Here is a 25675-nt window from a genome sequence, read left to right on the forward strand (position 1 = left end):
TAAGTTTGTCTCAGCTGACATGCACCTGGGGATAGGTTGATTGGCAACACTAAATTGGCCCTAGTGTGTGAATATTAGGGTGAATGTTGTCTGTCTATCTGCATTGGCTCTGTGATGAGGTGACAAGACAACACTTCTGTTGTCTTATCTTTCGTAATGATTGTGAACGATAGGCAAAATTCCAAAAAAAGTGCAGTTCCCCTTTAATACAGTAATTCCCACATGCTATTTAATATAACAGATGACAGTTTTTAATATATACTCCCCACAAAACATTAAAGATGGGTGGGGGAAAAAACAATCCTTGCAAATGAGGTCATAACTATTCACTAGCTCATGAGATGTGTATTATTTCAAATCAATTTATGCTTTAAGTTTTATTTCATGTACTGTAGTGATTTTCTTTCTTTTTTACTTTTTGAGAGTCAGCAAGAAAAAGACTAGTTGGGGATCTTTTTTAAGAAGTGTTTGAAAGTGTTTTTTAATACATATCATAACGAAAGATGACACATGGAGAACAGCGCATATTTAAGTTATGTACAGTAGATCAGTGGTATAAATGAGAAAATGCAAAGTGAACTTTGCCAGCCATTCCATATTAGTCATTGTACGCAAATCCGGGACAGCTAGAAGCAGCTGTGCATTGCCAAGGTTGAAAGTGTCATTATTCATTCCCTTCTCTGCAGGTCTTGGGAGGCAACGTATCTCTGAGGTAAGATTAATTTAACTGGGCCAAGTCAGGAGATTGAGCGTAGCCTATTTTTTAGCTTCATAACTAAACTGAGAGTTTGATGTGTTTGGAAGGTGCTTCTGCAGCACATCATCGCACACAAACATGGAGCCAGCAGAGAGATACAAATTATACACACAGCTCTCATTCTTTCAATTTTCTAAACACATTGTGACTTTACTCTGACAGAAATTTAAGGAGCATCAAATGAAGAAAACAACAATGTTCATCACAAAAAAGAAACCCTGCAAACGCAGCCTTGGTAAGTCACATACAGTACTGCACATTTTACCCCGTGTTCAATTGCAGTTGTAGTTTTTGTGCACTCTAGGAAAGCTTTGCTGCAATCATACATTATTCAATAAAAGCAAAATACCCTACGGATTCGAAGACAGTACTTTTTCCCTGAAAAAAGTCGGTAGGTGTCTTAGTCCATATTCAGGGCATGGAGTTTTAAAAATGCAAACCAACAGTGGCAGAAAATTACTGATCACCAGGGTAGTCAGAGCTTTTTCCCCTGTCACTCTCACACACCAGTAAGCTGGAGAGTTGCAGCCACAACACAGAGAAAAATGTTGGGCAAGTTTAAGAAAAAACAAAAAAAACTCGCCAATTTTAAGATGACGGTGAAAAAGACAATCAAAACAGTTCAGCAGAAATATATTTTTTAATGCAGTCGTTTCACTGATGTTCTGTCACAAATATTTTGAGATTGTTGTCTGATTGTGTAATATAAAAATCATTATACATGGAAAATAGTGACTTATAGATTATGTTGTTTGTGATGCTGGTGATGCAAGTATTTTCCTTTATAATTACAAATAACAAACCCCCAAACCAGTGTAGTTGGCACGTAGTGTAAATCGTAAATAAAAACAAAATACAATGATTTGCAAATCCTTTTCAACCTATATTTAATTGAATAGACTGCAAAGACAAGATACTTAACGTTCAAACTGGAAAACTTTGTTATTTTTTTGCAAATATTAGCTCATTTGGAATTTGATGCCTGCAACATGTTTCAAAAAAGCTGGCACAAGTGGCAAAAAAGACTGAGAAAGTTGAGGAATGCTCATCAAACACTTATTTGGAACATCCCACAGGTGAACAGGCTATTTGGGAACAGGTGGGTGCCATGATTGGGTATAAAAGCAGCTTTCATGAAATGTTCAGTCATTCACAAACAAGGATGGGGCGAGGGTCACCACTTTGTGAACAAATGCATGAGCAAATTGTCGAACAGTTAAAGAACAACATTTCTCAAAGAGCTATTGCAAGGAATTTAGGGATTTCACCATCTACGGTCCGTAATATCATCAAAAGGTTCAGAGAATCTGGAGAACTCACTGCACATAAGCGATGGTATTATAGACCTTCAATCCCTCAGGCGGTACTGCATCAAAACGTGACATCAATGTGTAAAGGATATCACCAAATGGGCTCAGGAACACTTCAGAAAACCACTGTCAGTAACTACAGTTCGTCGCTACATCTCTAAGTGCAAGTAAAACTCTTCTATGCAAAGCGAAAGCCATTTATCAACAACACCCAGAAATGCTGCCGGCGTCGCTGGGCCTGAGCTCATCTAAGATGGACTGATGCAAAGTGCAAACGTGTTCTGTGGTCTGACGAGTCCACATTTCAAATTGTTTTTGGAAACTGTTGACGTCGTGTCCTCCGGACCAAAGAGGAAAAGAAGCATCCGGATTGTTATAGGCGCAAAGTTCAAAAGCCAGCATCTGTGATGGTATGGGGGTGTATTAGTGCCCAAGACATAGGTAACTTACACATCTGTGAAGGCACCATTAATGCTGAAAAGTACATACAGGTTTTGGAGCAACATATGTTGCCATCCAAGCAACGTTATCATGGACGCCCCTGCTTATTTCAGCAAGACAATGCCAAGCCTCGTGTTACAACAGCGTGGCTTCATAGTAAAAGAGTGCGAGTACTAGACTGACCTGCCTGTAGTCCAGACCTGTCTCCCATTGAAAATGTGTGGTGCAATATGAAGCCTAAAATACCACAACGGAGACCCCGGACTGTTGAACAACTTAAGCTGTACATCAAGCAAGAATGGGAAATAATTCCACATGAAAAGCTTCAAAAATTGGTCTCCTCAGTTCCCAAACGTTAACTGAGTGTTGTTTAAAGGAAAGGCCATGTCACACAGTGGTAAAAATGCCCCTGTGCCAACTTTTTTGCAAAGTTTTGCTGCCATTAAATCATAAGTTAATGATTATTTGCAAAAAAATAATAATACGTTTCTCAGTTCGAACTTTAAATATCTCGTCATTGCAATTAAATATAAGTTGAAAAGGATTTGCAAATCATTGTATTCTATTTTTATTCACAAATTACACAACGTGCCAACATCGCTGGTTTTGGGTTTTGTACTTTGATATTGATCTTCTGTAACAGTAGTTTGACTGAATTATTCTACACCAAAACATCTTCTATTTCTGCCTCTTCTTATTGCTGGGTTGTAATCATGTGACTGAGAGGTACTTCCAGGTTTCAGACAATGGTCTACAGTCCCATTAAACTACTGTTTATTTACCTACATCAGTGCAAATTTGGGCGTATTTTGAAAGGTTTAGAGGCAAATAAAAAAGTGATCATGAAAAAATATTTAAAGTGGGATTGACTGAATTTATACAATACCGTATTTTTCGGATTATAAATCGCTCCGGAGTATACGTCGCACCGGCCGAAAATGTATAATAAAGAAGGAAAAAAACATACAGTATATATGTCGCACTCGAGTATAAGTCGCATTTTTGGGGGAAATTTATTTGATAAAATCCAACACCAAGAATAGACATTTGAAAGGCAATTTAAAATAAATAAAGAATAGTGAACAACAGACTGAATAAGTGTACGTTATATGACGCATAAAAAACCAACTGAGAACGTGCCTGGTATGTTAACGTAACATATTATGGTAAGAGTCATTCAAATAACTATAACATATAGAACATGCTATACGTTTACCAAACAATTTGTCACTCCTGATCGCTAAATCTGATGAAATCTTCTTCCTTGGTGTCGCTCCTGGTATGCGCCGCTAGCGTCCTTTCTTTCTGCTGCTCGATCGCCGTTTCGTTTTCTGCTGCATATTTCACTACGTCCAGTTTGTAATCTGCAGTATATGATTTCCTTTTCGCTGCCATTTTTGTTCAGCCCTTCTCAGTTTTTTTTTTTAATTATCCATTTTAATAGCTACGGCAGTAGCATATAGCATATAGCAGTTAGCATCCCATGACCCACAATGCACTTCTGCCATGAACCTACCCCGCCGAATTCTTATTGGTTGACGTGTGTGACGATTGCTGACATTTGCTTCGTCTCTTCCGTGAATTAGATTAATATTTGATATTTTACGGTAATGTGATAATAATTTCACACATAAATCGCTCCGGAGTATATGTCGCACCCACGGCCAAACTATGAAAAAAACTGATTTATAATCCGAAAAATACGGTAATAAAATTATGTTTTAAAGATTTAAAGCATTCATAATCCCCAAGACATTTACTGCTCGCCTCGAACTCACTTCCTTGGACACTTAACATTATTAAAAAAAAAAGATCGGAGGCACATGTCTTTAAATCTGGAGGGGTCCACAAATTATCCATTAATCTGTGAAAGACAATGAGGGATTAGTTTGTGCATCGTTAAGTATTGTATTTGATTGACATAACGTGTGCCGTGCTGCTGTTATTGTGAAGCTAATGAGAAAAAAGATACGTTTGCTTGCATTAAATTTTTTCCACTAATATTAGTCTCGTCTACAATTCATGTCTACAGTTGTTTTTATGGTGTGAAGTTCATATTTTGCCCCAATATTTAGGTATAAATGTCCATGTTGTTCAGCATTGTTTGAAGATTCAGTATATGATGTTGAGCCTCCAAGAGAATAATTAATGTAGTTTATAAATACTATCAAGTATATGTTCTTGAAACTAACAAATAACATTAAAGACGTTATAATGTGATCATCCGTGTCGAATAAATCATTTGGCTTTTCTGCGTATCAACAATTTAGCTTTTAGTTTCTGTTAATAAAATCGACAACGAAAATACGGTGGATTGGACCAACAATTACAAAATGTATTACTAGGACTTAACATGACGTTAGTTTATTTGCAAAACCAGGTCTTTTTAAGTTATATTTAGGCATAGCAACCACACCAGAACACAAACTAAAGCGATCTATTGTCCTTTCTTTACGTTTAGTACTGCTCTCAAACACTACTAATATAGTAGAGAAAAACAGAAACGTTCTCAAACAAATCAAAAGTTCAAACAAACATTTTACAAAGTCATCGCAGCATGGTCCGATTGAATTCCACAAGATGATGAAAGTCATATTTTTAAGAGCCATTTTTTCCACGCACTTTCGGGCTTTTTCTACCTGACTATTACTATTATGAACAACTTATTTTGGGACTCTTTGAAAGCTCTTTCCTATCTCTCTTTTTGAACGATTGAAACATCCAAGAATAGAACAGCAATACAGCATTTTTTGCTCAAACTCACTCTCACTTGTTTTAATGCTACGCTTAAGCTGGTTGACCATCATGTGAATTAAGCCGCAAAGAAGAAAAAATAAATCCCACCTATTTTTCCCACAGTTTATCCGGTTGGAACCGTTCTAGTAGCAAAACGTTCAACTCGATCATGACAACCGAGCTACTATTTTTTTCAGATTTTAAATCAGAGATTACCTAAAATTCCAGGTTTTCAAGGACATTTTTTTCAATTGAAAATTGATTGGCTACTTTTGAAACTCGCCCAATTCCCACATTTCTTAATAGATTTCAACCATTGCAGCACCCACACAGTCCACTCATTTTGGACATTTAAACCAACATTTTTGCTTGTTCCAAAAATTCCCGCTATTCCGATAATTACCAGAAACCTTTTCGCCAGTGAAAAATTAATGGGCAGTAGACAAACCTCTGCAAATCCCTTGTTTCTCAACCGATTCAAACCATTCCACAATCCAGACACTTCACTCATCCTAAATATTCAAACCAACATGTGTCCCCGTTCTGAATATTCCCGGTTTTCCCATAGTTACCAGAATGTTTCCTCCTTTGAAAATGAATGGGCACTATACAAACTTCTACATATCCCATATTTCTCAACAGTTTTGAACGGTAACAAAATCAAAGTTCTAGCTAATGTTGGTCACCCGCCCAACATATTAACGTTATGGTAGGCCTTGCATGCTAACATTAACATGTTAACTTTTTAGCCAATTTTGCATGCGTATGCTTTAGAGCAGGGGTCACCAACCTTTTTGAAACCAAGGGCTACTTCTTGGGTAGTGATTAATGCGAAGGGCTACCAGTTTGATACACACTTAAATAAATTGCCAGAAGTAGCCAATTTGCTCAATTTACCTTTAACTCTGTTATTATTAATAATTAATGATATTTATCTTTGTGGTGATCATCTTAATGATTTCTCACAATAAATATACATAGAAACAGATAAATATCAATATGCAACACTTTATTTTTATATTTTCTCTAAGTGCACATTTTTCAAATTGAACATTTTCAAATGATCACTTCTAAGACAGTCTTGTGAAATCACAATATCCCATTTTAACTAGATAGCCACTAACATTTTTTAACAAATCATGAATTAATTTGCACCATGTTTGTACAAATAATAACTCATGTAAAATACAAAAGTAAACTCTCAATTTTTTAAATCATGTCACACTTTGAACTGGACACCAAATCTGTTATCTGTTTCTTTGTCAGTTAGTGGGAAGCCTGGCATTGCACACTGTTAACTAGTGTGTTGTACTCTGGTGTGTAACTTGACACTGCAACTGTGAGTGAGTCTTGCAGATGTGCATCAGTGAGGCGTGTTCTGTGTTTGTTCTTGATGAAGTTCATGTCAGAAAAGGCTGATTCACAAAGATAAGATTTTTCCTCATTGTTTGCGGAACCTTCTTAATCTTTTGGACATATTTTCACAGCAACCTGGCCTTAAGCTTGATTATGATAAATGTAAAATGTTAAGGATCGGAAATCTAAAGGGAACGTCCTTTCGAAAGGAATGCAAAGTGCCTGTTTTGTGGACAGATGGACCAGTTAACATACTTGGTGTTGTTGTCCCAGAAAATCTGGAAGATCTAGGCTCAGTAAATTATGATAATCGACTAAGAAAGCTGGACAAAATTATGCAATTATGGAAAGGGAATTCCCTAACCTTGTATGGTAAAATGTCTATTGCCAACTCGTTAATTATTCCTCAATTTATTTATTTGTTTTTGTCATTACCAGCTCCATCACAAAACTTTTTTAAGATTTATGAGCGGAGGGTCTTCGATTTTGTCTGGAACGGCAAACCAGAAAATATTAAAAGAAAGGTTTTGTACAAAGAGTATGAATATGGGGGCCTGAAACTTCTCAACCTTGAAGCTATGTGTCTGTCTTTAAAAGCATCAATTGTTCCAAAGATGTATTTAAACATTGAGTCAAGTGTCCTGTTGGACAAAAAACATGTACTGTATCAAAAGAAATTGTATCCTTTTTTACAAGTGATCCCCTCCCAGAGAGTCTGCTGGGAAACATGGCAGGGTTCATAAAGGAAACAATCCACTCATAGTGGTGTTTTCAATTTTATGTGCCAGAAAAAAGAGACAATATTTTGCAGCAGTTAATATGGATGAACTCTAATATTGTAATAGATGGAAAGCTTTTCTTTTGGAAAAATATGTTTGAAAGAGGAATCATTTTTGTCAATATTATCAATGAGAATGGTAAAATTATGAAGTATGATTAATTTAGAGCTATGTATGGTGATGCTTGCTCAAGCTTTTCATTTTATCAACTAATTGGAGTAATTGGGAAAAGATGGAAACAAATAATTAATTATGGAACTACTAAATTATTAGTTTGTAAACCTCTAATAAGAAATTCTAGTTGGCAAAAAGGAACTAAAATAAATAGAAAAATATATAATTTGTATTTAATAAAGAAATCTTTGAAGGCTGCCCCATACAACACATATGGAAAATGGGAGGACTTTTTTGACTGCCCGTTGCCATGGGATGCCATATTCAAACTAATCTATAAAACCAGTATCGATGTGCAAAATCGTTATTTTCAAATTAAAATTATTTATAACTTCTTACCCACAGGGAAAATGTTAAAATTATGGAATATGACAGAGTCAGATGATTGCCGATTTTGTTGTCAGGAGCCTGAATCACCCTGCATTTGTTTTGGTATTGTCCTATTGTGTCTTTGTTTTGGGTGGAAGTTGAAAAAATGTGTTTAAGGATTGGTTTGTTTATGAAGCTTAATGTGGTTTCTGTTATTTTAGGAGAGTTCATTGACAATCATGATTTAGTCAATTTAATTATAGTACTCGGTAAAATGTTTTTTTTTAAGGCCAAAAACAGATATTCACTTAGTATTACTTTCTTTAAGACATTTATTCAGTATTTTCTAACTTTAGAAAGTTACATGGTTGAAAACGATAATGATGCCAAAAAACATTGAAAAAAAGATAAGTCCTCAAAGGCTTATTTTGAAAGTAGAATTATGTTTATAGATTATATGATATCTGTTGTTGTGTTCCCTAATTTGAGTGACCTGGACATAATCTGGACTGTACATAAATGCTTATTTTGAAAATGTAATTTTGTCTAGAAATTATATGCAATCTGTTGTGTTCCCTAATTTGTTTCTGTGTACATGAATGAAGGTGTGTGTTTCTGAATCCGACTTGGACATTATTTGGACTGGGTCTGGTTTAAAAAAAACCTTTAAACAAATCTAATATCATTGACAACCTGGTCTGTTGAAGATAAGGCCCTTTTTTTAAAAAATAAAATAAAATAAGATAAATAAATAAAAAACATTTTCTTGGATAAAACAGAAAGTAAAACAATATAAAAATAATTACATAAAAAATAGTAATTAATGAAAATGTTAGTGGACCAGCAGCCTATACAATCATGTGTGCTTCAGGGACTGTGTCCCTTGCAGATGTGTTGTCTATGTTGTGGGAACCAGAATATTGGTAGCAGAAAGAAATAACCCCTTTTGTGTGAGTGGGTGTGGATGAGTGTGCATGGGGGAGGTTGTTTGGGTTGATGCACTGATTGAAAGTGTATCTTGTGTTTTTTCTATGTAGATTTAATTAAAAAAAAAAAAAAAAAAAAAAAAAAAAAATTTTTTTTTTTTTTTAATTTTTTTTTTTTTTAATTTTTTTTTTTAGAACAGGCCCGCGGGCGACTCATCTGGTCCTTACGGGCGACCAGGTGCCCGCGGGCACCGCGTTGGTGACCCCTGCTTTAGAGTCATATAACCTGGTACTTGATGCATTTCAACTGTTATCATGCAAACGTTAGCATTTTAGTTTGGCTTAAACATTTCAACATTCATACTCAATTTCTTCCAAAATTGCTTATTTTAGTCTCTTTATGCTGTTTTAACATATGAACGGATGTAAAATTAGTTTTTCATTAAGTATTTACTGTAATTTTTTTAATGCAAATGTATTAAAATTAAATAAAAAACATGTATGCCAGGTCAAAATAAATGACCTTGTGACAAACGCAATCACTGAGTAGAAACTATCATACCACATTCAGGCTAATTGTTACTCAACGACTGTTCAACACACTATAATTAGTGTGAACTGTCTTTTTTTTAAAAATTTTGCCTATCGTTCACAATCATTATGAGAGACACGATTTTAAAGTTGATAAACGCTTAGAAGATGCGGCTAATGGGAGTCACCGTTGTTGCCTTTAAAAACCTCTAAAACAACTGCAAACCCTCCAGCAACGTTTTGTATACACAGTGATCTCTATATATGATGGAGTAACATACACTTTCATACCAATATGTAATATGTTAAATTGTTACCGTATTTTCATAATTGTAATCATTTCCATGACTAATTTTTTCTGTGCATTGATTTCTGTATTCATAGCAGCGCACGTCTGACTTCTGGCAACAAATATGTATTCCTACTTCCGGAATCAAACACGAGTGTGTTTTCTAATCATGGCAGACTTGGTAACAGACAACAAAGATGACTATTTTTGGACAAATGAGGATTCACAACATTATACTTTTTAAGCAAAATATGCCGATGCTTATAGAAACAAGCACGAAGGAAGAGTGAGACGTTGGAACAGACAGAAGCCCGGAGAGGGGGATGAAAGCGATTTTGACGCTATGAATATGGAACTTGCAGACAAGCTATTTCAACATGAATGGATTGATCATCCAAAATCAACAAGAAACTTCCCCAGCCAACTGGATCAGACGAACAACTGTTCATTGAACGAGTCACTTTAATATCGATCATGATACACACAGCACTTCATGCGTGTTAGTACAACTACGGTACATACGCTGTCTGGCTAGCTGTGTACAAACAAAACGTGAAATGTGTGCTAATTCTTTACAGATACTTTAATAGGATTGTTAATGTGGTTCAGTCAGTACAAATTGGTGTTGTATCGCAGTGTTGTGCATTACAACCTTAAACGAGTTGTGTGCTGTTGTAAAAGCTAGCTTATCTCTTGCCGTAGTGAGGTTTTACGGCTAATACCAAAGCATGACGATGTGTTACTACGATAGAAAAATAGTTCCTCCGTGTTCGTTCTTACAATAACAATGTCACTACAGCTTGGTTATTATACGGGTTACGAAACGTAAATTAAGTATTGTTGACGGTTTTGAATGCATTTTTGAAATGATTTAGAGGTAGAATTGATTGCTCCCATTGGCTGCAATGCAAGCCACCAAGAACAAACAAATTGTATATGTTAGAACGCGAAAAAACAACAACCTTTTGTCTTTTTGTCTCTCGTGATTGTGAACGAACAAAAAAAAATGCAGTTCCCCTTTAACAGAAAGCATACTGTATGTACAACACATTTCCTCAGTAAACACAAATCACCCCATTCAATTCTAATTACACTACTTACCACATTGTACTGTCATCATATTGTCAGAGACAGTAATTAACAGTATGTTTCCTTAATTCAACAGCTGGGAATATTAACAATTAATAAAACAACTCAGGCTTCGGATAAACGGAAGAAGATGGATGGATGGAACTCAGGCTTATGGCAGAAAATACATTAGATTAAATAATTTAAAACAATATATATATTTTCCACCAGAGATGGGCATTTGACTTTAAAAATTAACAGGGTGTCTGAAGACTTTTTACCTGAGAGTTAGATATATTCAAAATCAACTTGTTTACCTATTGGTAACTGTTTTTGTTTATTTGGGATCTGCAAAAGTCCCGGACATTTGAAATCAAACCATGGTAGCATGGCGGCGATATTTATAAATCTTATATAATCTTGCCTTCCTTCATACTTCTTCTTAATGAGCCATTTGAAATGTCCCCAATTTGGAATGTTTTTCCCATTGGTGACTACAGTGGATATCTCCATGTATGGTAAAGTTTTACCCAAAAAGCTTTGCGCAAGTGTGCTATTGTCCCCCGCGCTGGAGTCAATAAGTGCCTATTTCGCTATCCTCTTGTTGTGGGCCAGAATGGCTCGTACATGCACATGCATTCTGCTCTGTTGCCATTTCTAATACAAATTAGCGTATAGTTCAAACGTATATCTGTCAGTAGACTCGCTATAAAAGCGCTAAAACTATAACAAGGATGACGAGGAGAAGACGCTGTCGAAGTGGAGCCATGTAAATAGGACCGCACACAAAACGCAGCATCCTGAAGGCATCAGAAAGCAGCTTGAAAACGATCTGCAAAACATAATCTATGCAACATTTTAACCATTAAATGTTATTTGGAATTGGACCACAAAAAAGTGTTATAAATGTAGAAAAAAAATCATAATATGAGCCCTTTAAGGATGTGGGAGACATAGAATTATAACTGTTTTGCCTTTGATTTATTAATCACACTGACGTCTATTTCATTCTAATTATATTTCAAGATATGTTCAGCAGCTTATATATTTTACGATAAATGCTGCCGATTGCATCTTAGGTTTGTGTTATAATGATGATATCAGTTCGATATCTTGTAACAACTTTTTTTTTTTAATAAACCGTTTGTTTTTTCAATGGGGCCATTTTTGTCTTTGTTATTTTAAGAAAATGCTTAACCAATAAAGACATGAGCAAATTGCTACACTTTGGACAGTCCTAGTTTATGGTAAAAAAAAGAACAATCAGTTTATAAATGAATAGTAGAATATAATCCAGATTTTTCCAAATTTGTGTTTCTATGCGAGAGTTATATTGAGCAGACGTTACAATGCTGCATCATTTATTTTGCAATTACACAATAAAGTGTAAAGCAAAACAACTCACAGCAATTTAGAAATTTGTCCACCTACAAAGTGAACTTTGGTTGAAGTGTGGATGTATTTTCAGAGATTAAATGTAATAAAATATTGATAATAATGGCAGGAAAATAATTTTGGTCAGAGTAATAATCATTATGTTCACAGATCATTTCCATGATTTTCCATTTTTTATTACCAGCCCTTTTGCTTTATTTAAAATATAATTTTTGATGACAAAAAACAAGCATGAGTTTTATTTCTTCTAGTAATTGTAGTATACAACATACCGTACTGGAATGTCCCAAAACGTTTTTAAGAAATCAACAAGGTTTCCACAAACAGACAAAACAACACAAAGTTAACTTGCAAAGTAAATTAGGAACAGTAGCACCAGCGAGTCTGCAAATAAGCTGTTTCAGACGATCGAGAAGCAGTGAATTCAGCAGAATACCTCCCTTGGGCACAAGGTTCTGGCCTTAAAAACTCAACAGATATTTCAAATGCACCACAGCTATATAAAACAAAAAATAAAGTGGGAAAGCAAATAAAAAACATCTGCTATAAATAGACTCTTTAATAGTCATTTTGGGGCCTGTAATTAGTGGTGTTCTTATGCCATTGTTTCAAACAGAGAGAAAATCTCAATACGCCAAATGCACATATACTATTCATAATAGCAATAACCTCTGCAATTAATAGGCAGCCAAATATGTGTTCTGCTTTATATAGATGCAGTGTTTCCCATATGATTGTGTATTTGTTGAGGCCTGCCATATATAAATCGGGACTGCCATAAATACATTGAGTGCAAGTTGCTCGCGGCTGTTCATAAACACATTATAATGGGACAATACACAAATGTAGCCTCTCATAAAAACACTGCAGAGAAGATGGGATCGTAACTCTGCTTATTGCACACCTACACACCTCATCTGCCACTGAACAATCAGATACAGCAAGAACATTAGTATTGCAAACTTTCAACTATCGCTATATTTAGTTATTCACATCTCTCTAGGTACCGTATTTTTCGGATTATAAGTCGCAGTTTTTTTCATAGTTTGGCCGTGGGTGCGACATGTACTCCAGAGCAAATTATGTGTGAAATTATTAACACATTACCGTAAAATATCAAATAATATTATTTATCTCATTTGCGTAAGAGGCGAAGCAAATGGCAGCAATCGTCACTCACACGTTAACCAATACGAATTCGGTGGGGGAGGGTCATGGCAGAAGTGCATTGTGGGTCATGAGATGCTAACTGCTATATGCTACATGCTACTGCTGTAGCTATTAAAATGGATCACATCAACATTGGCGGTAACTTATAAAAACTGAGAAGGGCAGAACTAAAATGGCACCGACAAGGAAATCATATACTGCAGATTAGAAGCTGGACGTAGTGAAATATGCAGCAGAGAACGGCAATCGAGCAGCAGAAAGAAAGGACATACCAGATGCGACACAGGGGAGGAAGATTTCATCGGATTTAGCGATCAGGAGTAACAGATTGTTTGGTAAACATATAGCATGTTCTATATGTTATAGTTATTTGAATTACTCTTGCCATGATGTGTTGCATTAACATACCAGGCACATTCTCAGATGGTTATTTGTGAGTCATATGGCGTACACTTATTCAGCCTGTTGTTCACTATTCTTTATTTATTTTAAATTGCCTTTCAAATGTCTATTCTTGGTGATGGATTTTAGCAAATAAATTTCCCCTAAAAATGCGACTTATACTCCAGTGCGACGTATATATGTTTTTTCCCTTCTTTATTGTGCATTTTCGGCCGGTGCGACGTATACTCCGGAGCGACTTATAGTCCGAAAAATATGGTAGTCTTTTTCAACAAAAAATAAATAAATACAAATAATCCAGCTACAAATCTAGTGACTTTTTCTGTTTTTATTGGACATAACAAACCCACAAAAATAAGCAACAGGAGAAAGTGTACTTCTATTTCTAAACATATTTGTTTTGCTTTTCATGTTTTTTGTTAAAGTTTTGTTTGACCCATAGTGTCCACAAGAAATGTGTCATGGCCATGTATGCCAATTAGACTTTGACAGCATCTACTTTGAATTTGATGAAGAGAATATGTTTCATGTGAGCTACAGATATTTTTTATTGTTGTGTAAGTATCGTACTTAATAAAACACATGGTTATTTAATGTTGTCATGGTATTAAAATGTCTTATTTAAGAACAATCTGGAACTTGTTTATTAAACAGGAAGGTTTTTATTTCATCATATACTTTAAAAATATTGACCTATTTCAGCTTTTTATCCTGAATTTGTATGCTTGTTGGTTTAAACATCACCCCTATCCTCCCCAACTCCCCTGGCTTTGTCTTCTTCAATCATGAATTTAAAGTGTAAAAAAGTGGCACGGGCAGAGACTGGTGCAAACAATAGGTTTCCATATTAATCATCTTATTCAATCTGTTTTTTAAAATGCTGAACGCCATCAAATTAAGGCGTTCGAATCAGGGCTGGGTACTGGCAAGGACTTTATGATTTGATACGATACAGTACAGTATTGCAATATTGTGTTACATTGCGATATTCTACATGGTCCAGAGATGAATTTAAAATGTGGCTTAAAATGTTGGCTATCAGGAACACACAAATGTACTCCTAATTAAGACGCAAATGATTAAACTTATGGGTCTGGTGAAATTTTAAACTGGAAGTAATTATTAAAGCAATAAATAATCTGCTGCCACCAAAAATCTAGAAAAAGTTCAAAGACAGAGATGGAAAATATAATTTGAGGGGTAGGGATAGGCACCAGCACCCCCCGCAACCCAGAGAGGGACAAGCGGTAGAAAATGGATGGATGGATAGAAATTGAATTTAAAACAGCAATGTGTTAACTCAACTCAAAATAATGTGCATATTAGTTTGTAGGGTAAATCTGTGGAATCAATTGCACGAGGAAATCAAACAACCCAATAACATTGTTCAATTTAAAAATAAATACAGAAAATATTGTTCATGTATACAACAATGAGGAGGAAACATAAAATATCTTGTGGGTATATTTTATTAATATAAACTACATTTGATGAATTGTAGTTTATTTTTATTTTGAGTATTCCAGGTGTAATTATATATGATATGTATCTGGTAATCATATACTAATTATATACTGTACTAATATACTATAATTAAATATATACTATAATATACACTAAATTAATTGTGTTAAATAAGGTCATATCATATTCTGTTGTTGATAAAGAATCAGATTATTGTATCTAAATGACGGGGCAGGACTTCCTGCCCCTTTTCGGACACACCATGTTATTTCCTTTTTTAATTTACCTTTTTAAAATTGTATAGATAGAGAGTAATTATGTTTGTTGTGATTGTGTGAATGTGAGTGTGAATGTTGTCTGTCTATCTGTGTTGGCCCTGCGATGAAGTGGCGACTTGTCCAGGGTGTACCCAGCCTTCCGCCCGATTGTAGCTGAGATAGGCTCCAGTGTCCCCCGCGACCCCAAAAGGGATAAGCGGTAGAAAATGGATGGATGGATTGAAATAAAGGATAAAGAAAGAAAAAAGAACAATATATTGTTCAACTATATTCTGACATCAGTATTCAAACTTGGAGTGTTCTTGCAATACTACAGGGTAAAGGAACCAGATCATTGTCAATATGCTTTGAATGTGCACAAAGCAAGTGAGTTCATTTCTTTTTTTGCTTTCTCTTTGAAAAGCACTGATGCAACAAAAGAGCAATACTGAAAGAACAAAAACCTACAAAGTGTACAAAAAATTCTGATGAGTTTTAGACAAAACAAATATATAAAAATGTTATCACCATGTTAAGAAATGTTAAATGTTAATTGCGAACACAATGTTACCATTAGAAAGCATTCATAGAACCCACAACTTAATGCAATCTATCCAACCTCAGCACACACAAAACCATTGCACTTCAGCCAAAGGTCAGTGCTTTCAGACTCTCTTGGGACCTTATTAACTGTGCAGAGTTTGTTTTCCTCTTTTGCGCGTTTTACATCTTTTGGTCAGCAACGATATGTAATCAAAATCAAACTTCAAAATCAGCCATCCTCGGCTTGATTCCTCTACAATACGTTCCCAGACAAATTCCAGCATTTTTCAGTTGTGGTGAGAAAGTGATTCAACTTTGACCATATCCAATTGGTAAATCAACAAATCAGCTAAAACCTAAGGTATGATCATGCTGACTACAACATATACACAAATAATACCATTGTCTTACCGAATACACATTTAGTTTACCACGTACACGTTAGCATGATGAAGTCACACAGGCTCAAGTGACTGCCATGTGTAGTTACACCTTCTTATCGTCTTATAGCAGAACTTATTTTCATCATGAGGAGAAAGATCATTTGCTCAAGATGTTCCCCTCAATTGCACTTGTGGTATATTGTCCATATAATAACATTAACAATAGCACTGTATGATACAAACCCATTTCAAAATGTATCTATTGAATTAGTCCAACAAAGTGAACAATTGGTGTGAAAGCACCCTTGGTATGTGTGTGTTTCCAATATAACCTACCAACAGCCAGCATCGGTTGGTAGTGGTTGATGTTTTTGGTGGTAAGAGGTGGACACATGCGGATGGCAAATGGTGGCAGCGGCAAACCAGAGACAAGGCCAGTTAACAAGAATTTAAGCTGGACTTCTTTCTGGTTGGATGATGGCAGAGGGGCCTCTCCAGCTATCAAGGTCTGACCTAGAGATAAAAATATACATCAGAAGTTAGCCAATATTGTCATTTTCCTTTGTTATTAAAATAAACTTTTGCTGAACCACTTCTCAAGATGAGCAGAAGTGAAGCACACAGATTTCCGAAGTTTACACAGGGGCATCATTATGTTTTCCCCACTTAGCTATACTTCTTTGATTCATTAACAGCCTAATAGCTGGAACCATAAAATGTAGCTTGAGTTTTCGTCACTAAACAGCCCCATGCTCCTTGATATATCCTTGGATACAAGTATTTTTAGGAGTTAAACACTGCTGTAGTGATATTATTTTAATGGATACCATTTTTCTTTTTTTTTTGGAGAGGCGCTTAAGGCAATAACTGACAATAAATGAAAAATGTATTTTTTCTTTTTGGTATTAGCCATCATTAATATAAAACTGCAAATTTAAAAACAAGCAATTTACAAATAATGCTGCTCTGAAATTTAATGTGACCAAAAAATAGACAAGATGCTGGCCGTAGCTACGACATGCATGTTTGAGCCAAACTGGCAGTCTTCCGTGAAAATTATTCATTCATTCACAGAAAGAAGATTACAGAACAAAATTACAGGAAAAAAAAATCACCCTGCTAAAATGTAACCTTACCTATCATGCTGTTGAGAGAGAGATTCTGAATATGTTTCTGGTATGGGCCCAGAGGTGCTCCACAAAAGAACACTGGGGAGTACAGTGGTGACAGCCCTGAACTGAAACAAAAGGGGCAAGTTAAAATACAATAATCAATGAAGGCGCAGTATATCAAGTCAAATTCCTTGTTTGTTCAACATACTTGGCCAACACATCTGATTATGATTCTGACTGAGATAATGGGAAGTGATAATTAAATGATTATGTTCTTTAAAGATATGTACATATTTTTGGCAGCAGCATATGAAATAGTTGTTTCATATTATTTAATTAATGCTACACAAAGAAACAGATGGTAAAATGAAAAATGGTGGGGCTTTTAAATGTAGTGAGTGGTCTGATACCAACTGGCTTTAACCTATGATCATAAACAGTAAACTCAGTGGTCATAAGATGATCTAAACAAAGATGAACTTATCTCTAATTAGCTCATCATAGTATGACCACATGTTCTGAACTGAACGTGGAAATGTGCGGTGCTTTACGCCAACTTCATGGCTGTCGTACACACATTTCAACATGCTGTGGATATTTTGGCCACACTCAGAGGTGATGCTGAGTACCGTATTTTTCGGACTATAAGTCGCTCCGGAGTATAAGTCGCTCCGGAGTATAAGTCGCACCGGCCGAAAATGCATAATAAAGAAGGAAAAAAACATATATAAGTCGCACTGGAGTATAAGTCGCATTTTTTGGGGAAATTTATTTGATAAAACCCAACACCAAGAATAGACATTTGACAGGCAATTTAAAATAAATAAAGAATAGTGAACAACAGGCTGAATAAGTGTACGTTATATGACGCATAAATAACCAACTGAGAACGTGCCTGGTATGTTCCATCCATCCATCCATTTTCTACCGCTTATTCCCTTCAGGGTCGCTGGAGCCTATCTCAGCTGCATTCGGGCGGAAGGTGGGGTACACCCTGGACAAGTCGCCACCTCATCACAGGGCCAACACAGATAGACAGACATCATTCACACTCACATTCACACACTAGGGCCAATTTTTTTAGTGTTGCCAATCAACCTATCCCCAGGTGCATGTCTTTGGAGGTGGGAGGAAGCCGGAGTACCCGGAGGGAATCCACGCAGTCACGGGGAGGACATGCAAACTCCACACAGAAAGATCCCGAGGCCTGGTATGTTAACGTAACATATTATGGTAAGAGTCATTCAAATAACTATAACATATAGAACATGCTATACGTTTACCAAACAATCTGTCACTCCTAATCGCTAAATCCGATGAAATCATATACGTCTAGTCTCTTACGTGAATGAGCTAAATAATATTTTTTGATATTTTACGGTAATGTGTTAATAATTTCACACATAAGTTGCTCCTGAGTATAAGTCGCACCCCTGGCCAAACTATGGAAAAAAACTGCGACTTATAGTCCGAAAAATACGGTAACTATTTAAATAAAGAAATATCAAGCAATTACTCCTCAGAACGATTGATGTGCACACCAGACAATGAACAATTAACACACCCCTGTGTGTGTAATTCACGAATGGATATAATAGCAAAGGCAAAGTGGTGCAAAAAAACTACACTGAATTATCAGCATGGTAGCCAAATATAATACATTCCCACACAAGGTAGCTGCACAGGCCGGAATTAAAACGCAACTTGAAGCAATAGCAAGCTTTCCTAATGTAATCGGAGCTATCGATTGCATACACATTGCTAAAAAGCACCATAATATGACAAATACGTATATGTCAACAGTAAACATTTTCATTCGATCAATGTACAGAACATATGTGATGTGCAAATGCATTGAAGCAACATTGTAGCGATGTGGCTGCAGCTGGTTCAACGTATGATTTTTGCTTTTGGAACTTAAGAACTCACATCAGTGTTCCACCACTCCTGTCTCCGACTGGCCGTCCACACGGTATTCGAAGCAGACATCAAAGCAAATGTCCTACAAACATTTGCTAGAACCAAAATCCAAAATGATTGTCCTCTTCTTTCTTACTCTTTAACGCACAATAATTTGGTTCAGAAAATATTTTTCAAATCAAATTTTGATTAGACAAAATCCTTGAAATTGCCACAAATGTGCCAGGACTTAAACCTACTAGATATACAAGTATAACCCATTTATCATTTATCATTTAACTTGATTGGAAATGTTTACTTCTGTAAACACTGCAGCACGTGTGAGGTCATGACTGCACGCGGGTCAGATTGCGTTCACATTCAACATCACATTTTGTTTGTAATGTAAACGACTACATGAAAATATTGGATTTGAAAAAAACAACAGATTTGGAAATCCTATTTTGCAGTGTGGACTGTGAACGTAGCCATATAAGTCATCAAAAGCCCCCTTTAAGTTGATGGGATATCCATGTTGTGTGTCTTAAAATTTAGTAAATGAATATGTATTAAACCTAAGCAGTTTTATCACAAAGTGAAGAGCAAAACACATTTTTCTAAATTTAATCCTGTGACTTAGATGTATTTGCCTATATTAACTTGTTAGCAGGCACACAAATCCATCTTTGACCCACACAGGAAACAAAACTAAAGGAGAAATAAAGTCATGTCTTCTTGACAGGAGCTCAGAGTCTCCCATCAAAGGAAAGTGAGACTCATTGGTGATAGCATAAGTCCCTGCATGTCCTACCTGTGACAGTTGCTGAGAAGGCTACATTTAGGTCACAGGATTATGCAGTTTTTAAGGAAGTTTATTTAAGGTAACTTACAAAGTAATGTGACTCTTACCTCACCTTTTTTCAGGCCAGTGCCTGCAAATGTGTGATATAGGCCAGCAGAATTATTGAGTGCAATATGTGTCTGTATACGTGTACCTTTGGTTGACAGCAGCTCTGCCTGTGTAGGCTTTGAGCTCCCAAAGCATGACTCTACCGTCACTGACCATGAGAGCCACATTGTTTTCGTTGACAGGGCAGATAACCATGCGATATGGTCGAACAGTCTTGGTAACACGGATAGCATCGCACTGAGAGCGGAGGTCATACACAAGCTCCTGGGTACTTTGTTCTGGGTCTGAAAAAGAAGGATAAGACATAGAATGATGCATCTACTGCTGAAAAGTACATGGAGACAGCCTGAAAAGGTTAGGAGAATGGGAAACATCAAGATAGAAGACTAGGAAAGAGAAGATCCTGAAGAAGTGTTGGGCATGTGAATAAAGAGAGACACAAGGGTGGGATAAGGCATTGATTAGTGTTAATAACAAAAACAGAGGAGAGATGAATGGTAGGAGATTGTAGAAAAGGTAAGCTTGAAGGCAAATGACAGTATGAAAATAAAAAGAGGGGATTTAAGGACATAAGCACCATGAACAGGAAAAAAGCATTTAAATGAGTGTGTGAGCGGCTCATAAAAGGAAATGTCAAGGAAGCAAGAAAAGGATCTGGCAGACATCAGCAGGGAAGCAATAAGTGAGGAAGAGAGAGACATTTGGACTATACACTCCCAACGGCCTGTAACGCTAAGCCAGAAGATAAATGAGATAGTAAGAGTCTGAATGCCCATTGGAGCATAAAGAAAGGCTTCAGGCTCTGTCAGTGCTATACGCAGAATAAATTGAGGGGAAAACAGCATGGGAATGATATAGAGGTGTCAGTGAGCAAAGCTCAAATGGTGTCCACTGCACGTGTAAGAAGAGGCATACCCACTACTCCTGTTGCATCTTCTGGAGATGTAGTGGAGCGGCACACTCGCAGGGTGATGCATCCGTTCTCATGGAGGCAGTATAGAGCATCTCTCTGGGCACAGGGGATTACCTGACACATGGTCAAGAAAATATAAGAAAAGGCAAGGAAGAGATGACATGACGTTTGGCCTTTCTGCTATTTACCACCACCAATCATTGTGTTCATGTTCATGGGTTACACAACTTCTCTCGCTAACGCTGACCTGACAAGTATCATGTTTGGCTTATTTATGGTAGAGGAAAACTATGTGGAGGCAGTCTGTTGAGGTACAGCGCTAGGAGTAAATGATCTGAAAAAATACCTTTATTTTAACTCCCAATAATGTCATATGCAGTTTTTATTTTTATTTACTTTATTGCATAGTGGGGATGTCTTAATCAGCATTTTTGGCTTCCGATAAAGATTCGATTTTTTGGCCTCAGTTTGAATTGGATACTTTGATAATATATTATGGAATTGAAAATGTTTTTAGCAAATAACTATAGTAAACACAATAATAACTTTTCATTCAGTTTATTTTATTAAATTTAGAATTTACTAGTATCATTGTAAATAAAATGATGCATTAAATGCATGGCACTGGTCGCAAAATAATGTGGATCATGCACGATAACTAAACAAAAGCAAAAACAATTATTGGTTCCCATTCAGGCCCTGTGATGAGGTGGCGACTTGTCCAGGGTGTACCCCGCCTTTCGCCCGAATGCAGCTGAGATAGGCTCCAGCACCCCCTGTGACCCCAAAAGGGACAAGCGGTAGAAAATGGATGGATGGATGGGTTCCCATTCATTTGTATCATTGGTTTTTGCCCTCAAAATCCTCCTATAGCCATAGTTCGAGTTTGTAAACGATAACAAAAGAGACAAAACAATATTTTATGATAATTAGGGCTGTCAAAATTAACGCGATAATGCATTAACTATACATTTCAATAACGGCACTATTTTTTTTAACGCAAACACTTCCTTTTTGACCCCCAGACTTCCCTCTCCCCAGTCACTTCGTCCAGCTCTTCGCGGGGGATCCCGAGGCGTTCCCAGGCCAGCCGGGAGACATAGTCTTCCCAACGTGTCCTGGGTCTTCCCCGTGGCATCCTACCGGTCGGACGTGCCCTAAACACCTCCCTGGGGAGGCGTTCGGGTGGCATCCTGACCAGATGCCTGAACTACCTCATCTGGCTCCTCTCGATGTGGAGGAGCAGCAGCTTTACTTTGAGCTCCCCCCGGATGACAGAGCTTCTCACCCTATCTCTAAGGGAGAGCCCCGCCACCCGGCGGAGGAAACTCATTTCGGACGCTTGTACCCGTGATCTTGTCCTTTCGGTCATAACCCAAAGCTCATGACCATAGGTGAGGATGGGAACGTAGATCGACCGGTAAATTGAGAGCTTTGCCTTACGGCTCAGCTCCTTCTTCACCACAACGGATCGATACAGCGTCCGCATTAGTGAAGACGCCGCACCGATCCGCCTGTCGATCTCACGATCCACTCTTCCCTCACTCGTGAACAAGACTCCGAGGTACTTGAACTCCTCCACTTGGGGCAAGATCTCCTCATCAACCCGGAGATGGCACTCCACCCTTTTCCGGGCGAGAACCATGGACTCGGACTTGGAGGTGCTGATTCTCATCCCAGTCGCTTCACACTCAGCTGCGAACCGATCCAGTGAGACCTGAAGATCCTGGCCAGATGAAGCCATCAGGACCACATCATCTGCAAAAAGCAGAGACCTAATCCTGCAGCCACCAAACCGGATCCCCTCAACGCCTTGACTGAGCCTAGAAATTCTGTCCATAAAAGTTATGAACGGAATCGGTGAACAAGGGCAGCCTTGGCGGAGTCCAACCCTCACTGGAAACGTGTCCGACTTACTGCCGGCAATGCGGACCAAGCTCTGACACTGATCATACAGGGAGCGGACCGCCACAATCAGACAGTCCGATACCCCGTACTCTCTGAGCACTCCCCACAGGACTTCTCCAAGTCCACAAAGCACATGTAGACTGGTTGGGCAAACTCCCATGCACCCTCAAGGACCCTGCCGAGAGTATAGAGCTGGTCCACAGTTCCACGACCAGGACGAAAACCACACTGTTCCTCCTGAATCCGAGGTTCGACTATCCGGCGTAGCCTCCTCTCCAGTACACCTGAATAGACCTTACCGGGAAGGCTGAGGAGTGTGATCCCCCGACAGTTAGAACACACCCTCCGGTTCCCCTTTTTAAAGAGAGGAACCACCACTCCGGTCTGCCAATCCAGAGGTACCGCCCCCGATGTCCACGCGATGCTGCAGAGTCTTGTCAACCAAGACAGCCCCACAGCATCCAGAGCCTAAAGGAACTCCGGGCAGATCTCATCTACCCCCGAGGAGCTTTTTAACTACCTCAGCAACTTCAGCCCCAGAAATAGGAGAGCCCACCACAGACTCCCCAGGCATTGCTTCCTCATAGGAAGACGTGTTGGGGGGATTGAGGAGGTCTTCGAAGTATTCCCTCCACCGATCCACAACATCCGCAGTCGAGGTCAGCAGAACACCATCCTCACCATACACGGTGTTGATAGTGCACTGCTTCCCCTTCCTGAGGCGGCGGATGGTGGTCCAGAATCGCTTCGAAGCCGTCCGGAAGTCGTTTTCCATGGCTTCCCCGAACTCCTCCTATGTCCGAGGTCGTTTTCCATGGCTTCCCCGAACTCCTCCCATGTCCGAGTTTTTGCCTCTGCGACTGCTGAAGCCGCACACCGCTTGGCCTGTCGGTACCTGTCCGCTGCCTCAGGAGTCCTATGAGCCAAAAGAACCCGATAGGACTCCTTCTTCAGCTTGACGGCATCCCTCACCGCCGGTGTCCACCAACGGGTTCTAGGATTACCGCCACGACAGGCACCAACTACCTTGCGGCCACAGCTCCAATCAGCCGCCTCGACAATAGAGGTGCGGAACATGGTCCACTCGGACTCAATGTCCAGCACCTCCCTCGTGACATGTTCAAAGTTCTTCCGGAGGTGGGAATTGAAACTCTCTCTGACAGGAGACTCTGCCAGACGTTCCCACCAAACCCTCACAATGCGTTTGGGCCTGCCAGGTCTGTCCGGCATCCTCCCCCACCATCGCAGCCAACTCACCACCAGGTGGTGATCGGTAGAAAGCTCCGCCCCTCTCTTCACCCGAGTGTCCAAAACATGAGGCCGCAAATCCGATGACACAACTACAAAGTCGATCATGGAACTGCGGCCTAGGGTGTCCTGGTGCCAAGTGCACATATGGATACCCTTATGCTTGAACATGGTGTTCGTTATGGACAATTTGTGACGGGCACAAAAGTCCAATAACAATAACAATAACTTAATAACATATTTGTTTTAAATGTATATTCACATTTTTTTCCTATTTAAAGAATATATGCAGCGCAAATCATGTAACGTCATATCGACCACGCCCCTAACCACGCCCCACCGCTACAGGTATTTTGGCAATTTAGGGGAAACCCTGACATTAATGTCGTATATTACGATCATGCTTTGTCAGAAATGTTTTGTAATGTTATTCTGAGATATTTGCACCTAAAGAAATGCTAGTACATCAGTTTAGGAATATGGGGTCGGGTGGGAAGGGGGTGGAGATTATTCTGGTTGGCTGAAATATTGTGTACATTTTTTTATAACATGTTCTGGTCGAGTCCTCAATTACAGAATGATTAGCAGGCTCAATATTAAATGTTATTGTTTAATAGAAATGGTTAAACCATTGTCATGCAGCAATATGAAGCCACCCCCCCTGAAAATTATTTGTCTAGGGTACACTTAATGATGAAAATTATAGCTATCGTTTGACAGCCAAAATGATAATGAAAACAGTTATATTATACAAAATATTCATCTAATCATTGTAATATCTACCATATACTGAAACTATACTGGGTATTATAACTATTAGCAATAATAGATTAGATTTACATATTGCATGTCCAGACACTTAAAGCGCTTTACTGACAGAACTGAGAAGCCATCATTCATTCAGTCCACATTCCCATAAGTGGTGGTAAACTACATTTGGAGCCACAGCTGTACTGGGAGAGACTGACGGAAAAGTGGATGCCAATTTGCGCCTAAGCCTCTCCGACCACCATCAAACATTCATACACAAATGTGAGTGGCACTGGGAGCAAAGTTGGTGAAGTGTCTTGCTTAAGGACACAACGGCAGTGACTAGGATGGCAGAAGCTGGATTTGTACCCGGAACTTTCATGTTTCTGGACGACCGCACTACCATCTAAGCAACACCGCCCACGACTATCAATATTTGTATCAATCCAATCACCCTTGTTTAATTCAAGACCTCAAGCTTGGCGGTAAGATGCTTCTGGTAGCTTCTTACGGTGTGTAGTGTAGCACGTTTAACTTGTAAGAAACGTTGTTTATTTTTCGCCATGGAGTAGAAGCGGATCCGCACTGTGGATGGACATTAGCTGCACTGAGATGATGTGTTCGTTTCAAGCTGCTTTTACATTC

At 38.1% G+C, this 25675-nt stretch overlaps 1 protein-coding gene across 1 annotated transcript in view; it reads right to left on the minus strand.

The window, feature by feature from the left end:
- Positions 1–25675, minus strand: part of wdr11 (WD repeat domain 11) — a 114263-nt gene that overhangs the window by 49237 nt on the left and 39351 nt on the right. Inside the window, exons 7-10 of the mRNA XM_062058622.1 lie at positions 21127–21238; positions 20297–20495; positions 17427–17527; positions 16627–16803 (exon numbers count right to left, since the gene is read on the minus strand). Of these exons, the coding sequence (XP_061914606.1) occupies positions 16627–16803; positions 17427–17527; positions 20297–20495; positions 21127–21238 (589 nt within the window). The remainder of the gene's footprint in view (positions 1–16626; positions 16804–17426; positions 17528–20296; positions 20496–21126; positions 21239–25675) is intronic.

Source organism: Entelurus aequoreus, linkage group LG09 (assembly GCF_033978785.1).
Source record: "Entelurus aequoreus isolate RoL-2023_Sb linkage group LG09, RoL_Eaeq_v1.1, whole genome shotgun sequence".
NCBI lineage: Eukaryota > Metazoa > Chordata > Actinopteri > Syngnathiformes > Syngnathidae > Entelurus > Entelurus aequoreus.